The sequence below is a fragment of the Oncorhynchus mykiss genome, chromosome 16, assembly GCF_057628025.1.
Source record: "Oncorhynchus mykiss isolate SJ-2025 chromosome 16, ASM5762802v1, whole genome shotgun sequence".
NCBI classification, from domain to species: Eukaryota; Metazoa; Chordata; class Actinopteri; order Salmoniformes; family Salmonidae; genus Oncorhynchus; species Oncorhynchus mykiss.
This window is the reverse complement of record NC_143037.1, coordinates 76,675,001-76,688,643: the sequence shown is the minus strand read 5'-3', so window position 1 is coordinate 76,688,643 and position 13,643 is coordinate 76,675,001. Positions and strand designations below refer to the sequence as shown.

Here is a 13,643-nt window from a genome sequence, read left to right as displayed (position 1 = left end):
TGTGATGCAACCCGTCAGGATGGTCTCGATGATGCAGCTGTAAAACTTTTTAAGGATCTGGGGACCCATGAGGATCTGGGGACCCCTAACCCTAACCCAAATCTGTTCCGTCTCCTGAGGGGGAAAATGTGTTGTCGTGCCACTCTTCACGACAGTCTTGGTGTGTTTGGACCATGATAGTTCGTTGGTGATGTGGACACCAAGGAAGTTGACCCGCTCCACTACAGCCAGTCAACGAGTATGGAGGCCTGTTCGACCCGCCTTTTCCTGTAGTCCACGATCAGCTCCTTTGTCTTGCTCATTGAGGGAAAGGTTGTTGTCCCAGCACCACACTGCCAGTTCTCTGACCTCCCTATAAGCTGTCTCATTGTTGTTGGCGATCAGGCTGCTGTGTCGTCAGCAAACTTAATGATGGTGTTGAAATTGTGTTTGGCCACGCAGTCGTGGGTGAACAGGGAGTACAGGAGGGGACCGGCACCCCTCAGGGGCCCCAGTGTTGAGGATCAGCGTGGCTGTTGTGTTGTTGCCTACTCTTACCACCTGGGGGCGGCACATCAGGATGTCCAGGATCCAGTTACAGAGGGAGGTGTTTAGTCCAAAGGTCCTTAGCTTAGTGATGACCTTCGTTGGCGCTATGGTGTTGAACACTGAGCTGTAGTCAATGAACGGCATCCTCAAATAGGTGTTCCTTTTGCCCAGGTGGGAAAGGGCAGTGTGGAGTGTGATTGAGATTGCGTCCTCTGTGGATCTGTTGGGGCGGTGTACGAATTGGAGTGGGTCTAGGGTATCCGGGAGGATGCTGTTGATGTGAGCCATGACCAGCCTTTCAAAGCACTTCAAGGATACCGACTTGAGTGCTACGGGGCAGTAATCATTTAGGTAGGTTACCTACGCTTCCTTGGGCACAGGGACTATGGTGGTCTGTTTGAAACATGTAGGTATTACAGACTCGGCCAGGGAGAGGTTGAACATGTCAGTGAAGACACTTGCCAGTTTGGCTGCGCATTCTTTGAGATCACGTCCTGGTAATCCGTCTGGCCCCCCAGCTTTGTGAATGTTTACCTGTTTAAAGGTCTTGCTCACATCGGCTACCAAGAGCGTTATCACACAGTCGTCCAGAACATTTGGTGCTCTCATGCATGCTTCAGTGTTGCTTGCCTCGAAGTGAGGGTGAAAGGCATTTAGCTCGTCTTGTTAGGCTCGTATCACTAGGTAATAGTTTCCAAGCCCTGCTACATCCGATGAGTGTCAGAGCCAGTGTAGTACAAAGAAATGGCGTGGGGGTTTCCTCTCACTGCAGCATAGGGAACGAAAAACAAATGCGAATTGCCATTATCAGCAGTTTGATCAGGGACCTCTACAAACAAATGGCGTGGGGTTTCCTCTCACTGCAGCATAAGGGAATCTTTCAATGGTAATCCCTCTGTGGTCTGGTTATTGCAGGAGAGTAGGTGGAGGGTTCCCTCGCCAACGCAACACAAACACTCTACCACTAGTATCTGTGGTCTGGGTATTCTTTACATATAATTTCCATGGCCAGGCCTGTGTGTGTGTGTGAGGTAGTGGAGGATTCCCTCTCGCTGACCACACTGTGTGTGGTTTAAAGCCACAGAGAGACAGGCTACTGTACCAAGTGTTCAGCATGTGTTAACTATGGCATACCTAGTAGAACAAAAGGTAACTATGGGGCACCTGTTTGTGGAATACATTATGCTTTATCAATGGTGCATTATCATGTGTTATCAATGGTGCATTATCGTGTGTTATCAATGGTGCATTATCGTGCATTATCGGTGGTGCATTATCGGTGGTGCATTATCAATGGTGCGTTGTCAATGGTGCATTGTCAATGGTGCATTATCGATGGTGTGTTATCAATGGTGCATTATCAATGGCACATCACCATTAATAAATGGTGCATTATCAATGACACATTATTACATGATACCATATGTTTTCTGTGTACAGAGTTGAAAGGTGGACAACTCTGATGTGTGACCATCTACGTGACCATAGATATCCCATTTTAGTGATCGCTATAAAGAGTATGTTGTGCCTCCTGTACTTTTAATGTCCAACCCCCTCTGCTCTTGGAGGCCTTACCAGGTCATTCAGGGTTTGGTACTGGTGTGTCTGTCTAGTGATACAACGTTCTGCTCTTGGAGGCCTTACCAGGTCATTCAGGGTTTGGTACTGGTGTGTCTGTCTAGTTACCAGGTTTTATGTATGAGATGCACAACATGGATCCTGCATTAGGGTGGATTCTGTGAACAGGTAGCTTGTGTCATGAAAGCTTTTGGTGAAAGGGCTTTGAGACAGTTAAATTACTGGGCAGTGATCCAAACATACTATATATATATAAACATATATATATATATATATATACTATACATACTATATATATATATAAACATACTATATATACTATATATATATACATACTGTACATACTATATATATACACATACTATACATACTATATATATATATACACAGTGCTGTGAAAAAGTATTTGCACCCTTCCTGATTTCTTATTGTCACGCCCTGGCCATAGAGAGGTGGCCATAGAGAGGTGGCCATAGAGAGGTTTTTATTCTCTATTTTGGTCAGGCCAGGGTGTGGTTAGGGTGGGCGTTCTATGTTTTCTATTTCTTTGTGTTTGGCCGAGTGTGGTTCCCAATCAGAGGCAGCTGTCTATCGTTATCTCTGATTGGGAATCATACTTAGGCAGCCTTTTTTTTTCCCACCTGTGTTTTGTGGGTAGTTGTTTTCTGTTTTGAGTTTCTGCACCTGACAGAACTGTTTTCGTTTTGTGCTACTTTGTTATTGTGTTTTAGTGTTCAGTTTTTAAGTGATATATTTTCTTTTTTTTTTTAAGGGAAAAAAGCTATCCGAACCTTCATGGCCCTATGTGACAAAGTAATTAAATGTGTTTGATCTGAAACATTTAAGTGTGACAAATGTGAAGAAAAAAAAGAAATCAGGAATGGGACAAATACTTGTTCACAGCATTGTGTATATATATAGCATATATATAGTATGTTTATATATATATGTGTGTGTGTCTGCAGGGTTTGAATGACATCTATTATCAGGGGGTGCCCGATGTCTCTTGGGGGTGCCCAATGTCTCTTGGGGGTGCCCGATGTCTCTTGGGGGGGCGGGGGTGGATTTATATTTAAATTCCTAGCCCCGTTTGTAATTCAAACCCTGCGTTTCTGGTTTTGAATTTAGACAGACACAGGGATGGAGTTTCCATTGTACACTGAGCATGTGTCCATCTCTGCATTGTATTTTAATAGAGGGAGGTGTATTTGTATGTTATGTAGTGGGAGTTGTTATTTGTATTTTTGATGTGCCTTCCAGGTGGCACTCCAACACACAGCCCAACGTGTCTGAAATAGGAGCTCGGTTTCATTGTTGGAACCATTGTTTATAGCCCATATGGAAAGTGAGGGACCACGGGGTAAACACTCTCCGTGCCTCAACTCCTACAACGAAAACCCACGCGTTATATAAACAAACAAGCAGAGAGAGTGAATATTCAGTAATGAAGGGCTTCACCAAGCTAAGGTCTTTCATTTCACCACAGAGAGAGAGAGAGAGAGAGAAAGAGAGAGAGAGAGAGAGAGAGAGAGAGAGAGAGAGAGGGGATGGAGAGGAGGGAATTTCACAACACAGAAGAGTAACAAATATCTGTAGTCAATGTATAAACCGATCAATAGAGATTATATTGTATATGACGTACTGTCTGTATATGCCTCGTCATTATAACGATACACCTGTAACCCTCCAACTTAAGAAACAAAGAATATAAACATGTATATCTATTTGTACAACTAGCCAGCACAAACATAAAGGAGTACCCCTTCACAGTCTGTATAGATGTTTGTTTACCTTTATTTAACTAGGCAAGTCAGTTAAGAACAAATTATTATTTACAATGACGGCCTACTCCCGGCCAAACCGTAACCCGGACGATACTGGGAAAAGGATTCCAACGCGGTTCTTCTGCTGTCCCCATAGGAGAACACTTTATCGTTCCAGATAGAAGAACCCTTTTGTGTTCCATGTAGAACCCTCTGTGGAAAGGGTTCTACGTGGAACCAACATCGACGGGGCTGTAGTGGAGCGGTTCGAGAGTTTCAACTTCCTTGGTGTCCACATCACCAACGAATTGTCACGGTCCAAACACACCAAGACAGTCGTGAAGAGGGCACGACAACACCTTTTCCCCCCTTGAGGAGACTGAAAAGATTTTGTATGGGTCCCCAGATCCTCAAAAAGTTCTACAGCCTCACCATCGAGAGCATCCCGATCAGTTGCATCACACCGCCTGTTATGGCAACTGCTCCGAGTTCTACCCGGAGCCAAAAAAGGGTTCTTCGACGGGTTCTCTCCTATGTGAATAGCCGAAAGAACCCTTTCAGGTTCTTGATAGCATCTTTTCTTCTAAGAGTGTTAAGGCTGGTGAGTGAATGGGGTTAACCGCTACAACTAGTTATTGTCACGCCCTGACCTTAGTTATCTTTGTTTTCTTTATTATTTTGGTTAGGTCAGGGTGTGACGAGGGGTGGTTTGTTTCGTTTTTGTATTGTCTAGGGGTTTTTGTATATCTATGGGGTTTTGGTTTGTCTAGGTAGTTATATGTCTATGGTTGCCTAGATTGGTTTTCAATCAGAGGCAGCTATAGACCTAGACACATTTATTTGATAAGCAAAGTTCCTATATTCTTTTACTCCATTTTGAAAGGATACATCAAATGTAAAAATATTTTCACTGATTTAAAAACAACTCTCCTTCAATAGCTGCATGTGAATGACAGTTTCTCCAGGCCCCATAGTCTGCTTCTAGGATGTATAAGAATTTTAAAAAAAGGTCACGTTCTTTGCATTGTTATAGAAACAGCAGGCCAAACAAATGAGAGGTCAACAAATGCCAACATCCTTCATGAGGATGTAAAGACTTAAAGGATTTGGATGTTTCTTTATAAAGGATAGGATTTGTTTTTATATAAATCTAATTTAGTTTTAATGTCAAATGGTGTGTTATTAAAGGGTCAAGACATTTATTTTTGGGGCGATTTCACTTGGGTTTGAGAATCTATCAACACCCACAATAGTCTGTCTCAAGTTAGTCTCTAGCCTGGGTGTTTTTTTTTTTTTTATCATTCCACTCCTTAAGCAATAGTCCATTTGGCAATGACACAGAGTAAAAAGAGCGTTAGCAAAACAGGATTCTGGATTTCCATCTCTGACTGGACCTGGACTATGTAATGATGCAATGTCCACAGAATGATGCAAATATTCTGTGGTTACAGAAAGAGCGAGCGCTGATCGGGTCACATGCATGTGGAAGAAGTGCTGCTTGACGTCCATAAATAGCCGATGTGACGACTGGACAGGCATCACATTTTCAGGTGCAAGATACCAGACCACTCTGAGATCCACAGTACTGTCAGCAGCAGGCAGTACCAGTAGTAGTAGTAGTAGTAGTAGTATTCGGACCAACACTTTGCATTTCTTCAGAAAGACTCAGAAGACATCGTTTGAGGCCGCAACAATGAAGTTCACCATGATTTTGCTGGTGAGTACACTAGAAAATTAGGCTTTGAATGAATGGGCCTCTTCTCCCTGATTCAGATTGACACTGTGTGATGCAGATTACCACTATTTAATGACACTTGACATAGGTCCTCCTATCGCTGTGTAATAACACTGTGATTACTCTAGTGATGCCACTGTGTTTACCTATTGAGCTTAACATCCTATTATTATTACTATCGTGGCAATTTGATCATCAAAACAAACAACCCTTTTAAACCAATTAGGCCAACTGCTATGCAACTACAAAAGTCATGACTAAATTCCAATCATCTCCTCTGCAATAATATGATTGTAAATCCCTACAGAGTGTGCATGTTTGATGTATAGTATGTGAGCAGTCTGTGTAGGGTGTAGGTGTGAATGCGCCGTATTGGGAACATCCCAAATGGCACCCTATTCCCTATGTAGTGTACTACTTTTAACCAGAGTCCTATGGGCACTCATCAAAAGTAGTGCACTACATAGGGAATAGGGTGCCATTTGAGACGCTCAATATACGTTTAGGGAGGATCTGACAGTGTTGTCTTTTTTTGGTCATTCAGGGTTTGCTACTGGTGTGTCTGTCTAGTGATACACGTTCTGTGCAGTGCCAGCAACCCTTAAATTCTTCTCAAACTCCCCTATTTAGACTGAGCCAAGACGGACCAGCACATCTGGCATTTTGCCAGAACTGCCTTTTGGCCTGTCTGTTTCTGGATTTTGACAACATTGCTTTTTTTTCTCTCTCCCTGTGAATTCAGGGTTTGCTGCTGTCCTGTCTAGTCGTTCTGTGTAGAAGTTCTCAATCCCACTGCTGTCCTGCCAATGAAAGGTGCACAATTGTGACTCTACAACACAGACTGACGCAACCGAAGGTTCCCCTCCATGCCGCTAAGATTGAGGAAACCTCTCTGGCTCCCTGGAATTACACGTGAGTAGTTTATAGACCCCCCCCACACCCACACACACACACACACACATACACACACACACACACACACACACACACACACACACACACATACACACACACACACATACACACACACACATACACACACACACACACACACACACACACACACACACACACAGACACACACACACACAGACAGACACACACACACAGACACACACACACACAAAGACACACACACACACACACACACACACAGTAATAGTAAAAGTAGCAGCAGTTGTTGATCGTTTTCGTTGAAGCTGATTCCCTGGTCTTTGATTCCTTCTCTTTCAGATATAACAAGAACGACAACAGGGTCCCACAAATCATCAGGAATGCCACCTGCTCAGATTGTATGGTCAAAGGACTGAAGGCAGTGCCGATTCAATACGAGATGAACGTTTTTCACAGGAAAAAATGTGGAAGTACATTTGTTATTTGTATGTGTCCTTGCACGGTTAATTTAGGCTGCACCTGTGTGAAAGAGAAGAAGTGTCACAGCATTTCTGCTAGATGTCTTCCTGAGCAGAGGAGTGGATAGGCCTACTGTGTAGTGGACATCCCCCAAAAGAACCCTATTCCCTACATAGTGCACTACTTTAGACCAGAGCCCTATGGCACAGTATTCCCTATATAGTGCACTACTTTAGATCAGGGCCCTATGGCACCCTATTCCCTATATATAGTGCACTACTTTAGACCAGATAACCAATTACTGCTGTAATATGTGCTGTAGTGTGGATGCTTCCAGAGATCTATTACTATTATCTGTTATTACTCTAGATTTACTCTACCTCCTTCCTTGACCTGTGATATGTGATTGTCTTACCTACCTTAGTTGAATGCACCGACAGTAGGTGGCTCTGTATAAGAGAGTCTGCTAAATGACTCACTACTGTAAGTGGCTCTGGATAAGAGAGTCTGCTAAATGACTCACTACTGTAAGTCTCTCTGGATAAGAGAGTCTGCTAAATTATTCACTACTGTAGTGTCTCTGGATTAGAGAGTCTGCGAAATGATTCACTACTGTAAGTCTCTCTGGATAAGAGAGTCTGCTAAATGACTCACTACTGTAAGTCTCTCTGGATAAGAGAGTCTGCTAAATTATTCACTACTGTAGTGTCTCTGGATTAGAGAGTCTGCGAAATGATTCACTACTGTAAGTATCTCTGGATAAGAGAGTCTGCTAAATGACCCACTACTGTAAGTCTCTCTGGATAAGAGAGTCTGCTAAATGACCCACTACTGTAGTGGATCAGAGAGTCTGCTAAATGACCCACTACTGTAAGTCTCTCTGGATAAGAGAGTCTGCTAAATGACCCACTACTGTAAGTCTCTCTGGATAAGAGAGTCTGCTAAATGACCCACTACTGTAAGTCTCTCTGGATAAGAGAGTCTGCTAAATGACCCACTACTGTAGTGGATAAGAGAGTCTGCTAAATGACCCACTACTGTAGTGGATGTAATGAATACTTATGTATTCCACGTCTGTTTTCTTTCTTGTCAATTGTTTTCTTCATATTGAAGGTGAAGGAAAGATCTGCTTATTGCATATTTGATTTGATTTGATTGTATTCATAAATATACGTCTAACAATACAATGTATTTTTCAACAACTGAATGGTTACATACCTAATAAAATATCATACCTATTATATTTGTTTATCGAATCTGTATCAAACGGATAGACACTTTGAGATGTTCATGCTTATTATGAGACCTGTATTACTCTATCTATCTGATTCCCTCTATTCAGTATTTCTTTGGCATCGGGTTTTTTTTTTTTTAAAGGAACATTTTATACGTTTTTTAAGCGCCCATAGGAAGTAATTGCTTGCGACACCAGTCGAACTGGTTTTAACTTCCGGTAACTATACGCTCCCTTTCCTGTCAGCCATTTGCGATCAACGGTGAGAGAGGACTTTTCTCTGTTGTACAAATAGGAAAATACTGTACTATTATCAACCATGGTTGTCGAATTTGTGAAATAATATTTCGCTAAACAGCTCCGCTAACGGTAGTACTTTGTTTGGTTTGAATGCTGATGTTATTTCGATACATTTTCTGGTGAAATACAGGCTGCATGCTACCGCTGTTTTGCCACATGCTGGAGCCGTCAGCGTCGACGCAGATTTCACACGGCTTCGTAGCCACTAGGAAGCATCTCCCATCAACTAGATACGTAGTTTTCGGGGAAAAACGGGGTCTTATTAAAATTTTACTATAATACGCGCGGTGTTGCTTTTTCCTAACTCGTGCAAACTGTTAGTTATTTTCAGACTAGCAAATGTTAGCAAGCCATGTGTAGGGGTTGATGAAATGTCACTTCCTGATGTTATAAAATACTTTTTTTCCAAAGACAGATGATTCTGAATCCTTCAGTGGCGTCTCTAACATATGCAAAAAGTCAGATTTAATATTTCCGTTAATAAGCACTGACCGCTCTGTTACCGCTTTCTCACAGCAACTTTTTAGGATTTGACATGTTATAGTGGTCGATCTGTTTCCGATGTGTCGCAAAATTAACATTATTAAATTAACATTACGATCTGAATTCATGTAAAAGGATAGACGGAAGAGTTTGCGCTCAGTGCTCCGTTGACATTTTCAGAGAGACGTTTGTTCTGGTAAGAAATCTTCCGAGAATAAATACATAAAAATCAAATGTTATTTGTCACACACATGGTTAGTAGATGTTAATGCGAGTGTCGCGAAATGCTTGTGCTTCTGGATCCGACAATGCAGTAATATCTAACAAGTAATCTAACCTAACAATTCCACAACAACTACCGTATACACACAAGTGTAAAGGAATGAATGAGAATATGTACATACAAATATATGGATGAGCGATGGCTGAATGGCATAGGCAAGATGCAGTAGGTGGTATAGAGTACAGTATATGCATATGTTTACATGCCCCACATTACTCATCTCATATGAAGTGCCATTGTTTAAAGTGACTAATGATACATTTATTACATCAAGATGGCAAGATGCAGTAGGTGGTAAAGTGGCTAGTGATAAATTTTTTCCATTATTAAAGTGGCTGGAGTTGAGTCAGTGTGTTGGCAGCAGCCTCTCTATGTTAGTGGTGGCTGTTTAACAGTCGATGGCCTTGAGATAGAAGCTGTTTTTTCTCTCGGTCCCTGCTTTGATGCACCTGTACTGACCTCGCCTTCTGGATGATAGCGGGGTGAACAGGCAGTGGCTCGGGTGGTTGTTGTCCTTATCTTTATGGCCTTCCTGTGACATCGTGTGGTGTAGGTGTCCTGGAGGGCAGATAGTTTGCCCCCGGTGATGCGTTGTGCAGACCTCACTACCCTCTGGAGAGCCTTGCGGTTGAAGGCAATACAGTCTGACAGGACGCTCTCGATTGTGCATCTGTAAAACAGAGGAATTTCGTAATATAAAACGCTACAAAGATGACGACTTAAACATTGAGCCTGTCAATTAGCCTTCATTCTCGCACAGCATCCAGCCTAGCTGACCAATGCTATTTTTCCACCAAATAAACTCTGGATTCCATTCTTTGTCATGTTAATTTTGTCGTTCCTTCAATGGTAGGAAGTCCAGTCATTTTGAAATGGATTATGATAGAGACATTTGGACCATTGGTTTTCAGAGATGAGTATATTTGATTTAACAAGGCAAGTCAGTTAAGGACAAATTCTTATTTCCAATGACTTTCTACATCGGCCTAACCCGGACAATTGTGCCCCGCCCTCACGGTCGGATGTGATACAACCTGGATTCGAACCAGGTACTGTGGTGACGCCTTTTGCACTGAGATGCAGTGCCTTAGACTGCTGCGCCACTCGGGAATGTTTATATATATAATTAAGTCGACTTTCAAAGCGCTGGTAATACCTTTCGATTTCTGTCACCTAAAGCAGAACCACATGAGCTCGGCTAGTTTCATCTTGTGCAACATCGAAATCTGAACGTACTACCACCGCTTTGTACCGTTTACGTAATTATACGTTCCTGTCTCACATTCCTGCAAAAGGACCAATCACACGGACAACCGGGGGGGGGGGGATGTTATTTTATTCGGCGTTCAGACTTGTAGAATTCGCGAATTTTTATGCCCGACCAACAACTTAATGAAATGATATGTCTGGTTTCCCGGGGGTACGATACACTGAAGTTCTGTGAGAGACGAGCATGCTTAATGTTTTATTAATCATTTTCCACTGCTTACTCACAGATCGAGTTGACCGATCATCACCCAAAATCAGAATGCAGAACGACGCCGGTGAATTCGTGGACCTGTACGTCCCACGCAAATGGTGAGTACCCAGAGTGCCCCTGTGTTATGGAATCCCGTGGTAGCTAACTAGCTAGCCCGGAAAAACACGCCGCTGATTTTCATTGAATTGTACCTCGGGCATAAATTAGCATTTGGATCAGGAAAGTTTCCGCTACAAGCCAGAATGCAGAATAAAATTATATATATATATTTTTTTTTACCCCTTTTTCTCCCCAATTTCATGGTACCCAATTGGTAGTTACAGTCCCATCGCTGCAACTCCGGCGATGGGACAGCAACATCCCTGCCGGCCAAACCCTCCCCTAACAACGCTGGGCCAAACCCTCCCCTAACAACGCTGGGCCAAACCCTCCCCTAACAACGCTGGGCCAATTGTGCGCCGCCCCATGGGTCTCCCGGTTACGGCCTGGCTGCGACAGAGCCTGGACTCAAACCAGAAAGAATCTCTAGTGACACAGCTAGCACTGCGATGCAGTGGGGGGAGGTTAAAATATATATATTTTTTTTAATATACTTTTACAGTCGTCCGTGCTGTTGGTCTTTTTGGCGGTAGGAATTTAAGATCCAAACGCAAATGTATTTATTCCCGACGTTAAGTCCGATGAAATTCAACATCGGGTCTCCTGACAACTAACCTGCTTGTTAGCTGGCCCTTTTGGTTTCTTTGTTCTTCGGGGTTTTAGACCAGGTATCTGTAAAGCACAACTTGATGTATTAAAGGGCCTTATTGAATACATTTGCTTAAAGGGTCCTTTTTTAGTGCTGAACAGCTCTCTGCTGTAGCTAATACCTTTCCGGTTTGTGATATGATTTGGTTGTTGGTATCGCTAGCGAACTGTACAGCGGCGATGATGAAAACACCTCCTTTCTACTGCTATTTTTACCTCGTCTTTCAGTTCTGCGAGCAACAGGATCATCGGAGCAAAGGACCACGCCTCCATCCAGATCAACATTGCTGAGGTAACTGATTTTATTTTTATTTTAACCTTTATTTAACTAGGCAAGTCAGTTAAGAACAAATTCTTATTTTCAATGACGGCCTAGGAACTGTGGGTTAACTGCCTGTTCAGGGGCAGAAAGACAGATTAGTAGTACCTTGTCAGCTCGGGGGTTTGAACTCGCAACCTTCCGGTTACTAGTCCAACGCTCTAACCACTAGGAAACCCTGCCGCCCCTTGATGACAAGACTCTTTCGAGGCTAACTCTTCTTAAACATTCCAAAAAACGTTACGTCTTACTGAACGCCCCCCTCCCCTCCCCTTGGGGCCGATAGGGAACAGTGTGCCAATTTGGGTCGCTGCCTGTACCGTCTTCGTTGATCTGCTGCGTTAACCAAACGCTCACATACTACCGTAAGATCTCGTTGTACTGATTCCGTTTCCCGTTGTGTTTTCTATTGCAGGTTGACAAGGTAACCGGTCGCTTCACCGGCCAGTTCAAGACCTACGCCATCTGCGGCGCCATTCGTAGAATGGTACGTTTCCTCTTTCTCCACGGTTGTACATTTCTGCTAACGTTCAACTAAATTCCCAGCTATTCCAGAAATCCTGGCTAGAGGATTTCTGGATTTTTCAGATTATTCCCTCCTGATTTCCAGAGTTCCCCTAACCAGGATTTCTGGAATACCTGGGAGATTGGGGGGGGGGGGGGTTAGACACGGCAGGAGAGAACAGCAAAATTATGGCATCAAAGAACTGAGGTGGTTTGAGGCCCTGTTCTCTCCTGTAGTGTCTAGTAGAGAACTGAGATGGTTTGAGGCCCTGTTCTCTCCTGTAGTGTCTAGTAGAGAAGTGAGATGGTTTGAGGCCCTGTTCTCTCCTGTAGTGTCTAGTAAAGACCTGAGATGGTTTGAGGCCCTGTTCTCCCCTGTAGTGTCTAGTAGAGAACTGAGATGGTTTGAGGCCCTGTTCTCTCCTGTAGTGTCTAGTAGAGAGCTGAGATGGTTTGAGGCCCTGTTCTCCCCTGTAGTGTCTAGTAGAGAACTGAGATGGTTTGAGGCCCTGTTCTCTCCTGTAGTGTCTAGTAGAGACCTGAGATGGTTTGAGGCCCTGTTCTCTCCTGTAGTGTCTAGTAGAGAACTGAGATGGTTTGAGGCCCTGTTCTCCCCTGTAGTGTCTAGTAGAGAACTGAGATGGTTTGAGGCCCTGTAGTGTCTAGTAGAGAACTGAGGTGGTTTGAGGCCCTGTAGTGTCTAGTAGAGAACTGAGATGGTTTGAGGCCCTGTTCTCTCCTGTAGTGTCTAGTAGAGAAGTGAGATGGTTTGAGGCCCTGTTCTCTCCTGTAGTGTCTAGTAAAGACCTGAGATGGTTTGAGGCCCTGTTCTCCCCTGTAGTGTCTAGTAGAGAACTGAGATGGTTTGAGGCCCTGTTCTCTCCTGTAGTGTCTAGTAGAGAGCTGAGATGGTTTGAGGCCCTGTTCTCCCCTGTAGTGTCTAGTAGAGAACTGAGATGGTTTGAGGCCCTGTTCTCTCCTGTAGTGTCTAGTAGAGACCTGAGATGGTTTGAGGCCCTGTTCTCTCCTGTAGTGTCTAGTAGAGAACTGAGATGGTTTGAGGCCCTGTTCTCTCCTGTAGTGTCTAGTAGAGAACTGAGGTGGTTTGAGGCCCTGTTCTCTCCTGTAGTGTCTAGTAGAGAACTGAGATGGTTTGAGGCCCTGTTCTCTCCTGTAGTGTCTAGTAGAGAAGTGAGATGGTTTGAGGCCCTGTTCTCTCCTGTAGTGTCTAGTAAAGACCTGAGATGGTTTGAGGCCCTGTTCTCCCCTGTAGTGTCTAGTAGAGAACTGAGATGGTTTGAGGCCCTGTTCTCTCCTGTAGTGTCTAGTAGAGAAG

At 43.6% G+C, this 13,643-nt stretch overlaps 1 protein-coding gene across 2 annotated transcripts in view; it reads left to right on the top strand.

Annotated features, from left to right (window-relative positions):
- Window positions 1–8,358: 8,358 nt before the first annotated feature.
- Window positions 8,359–13,643, top strand: part of rps21 (ribosomal protein S21) — a 9,720-nt gene continuing 4,435 nt past the window's right edge. For both annotated transcript variants that reach the window (XM_036947798.2, XM_090204019.1), the window contains exons 1-4: window positions 8,359–8,453; window positions 10,754–10,835; window positions 11,713–11,776; window positions 12,219–12,290. In XM_036947798.2, coding sequence (XP_036803693.1) covers window positions 10,786–10,835; window positions 11,713–11,776; window positions 12,219–12,290 — 186 coding nt within the window. In that variant the 5' untranslated portion in view covers window positions 8,359–8,453; window positions 10,754–10,785. The remainder of the gene's footprint in view (window positions 8,454–10,753; window positions 10,836–11,712; window positions 11,777–12,218; window positions 12,291–13,643) is intronic.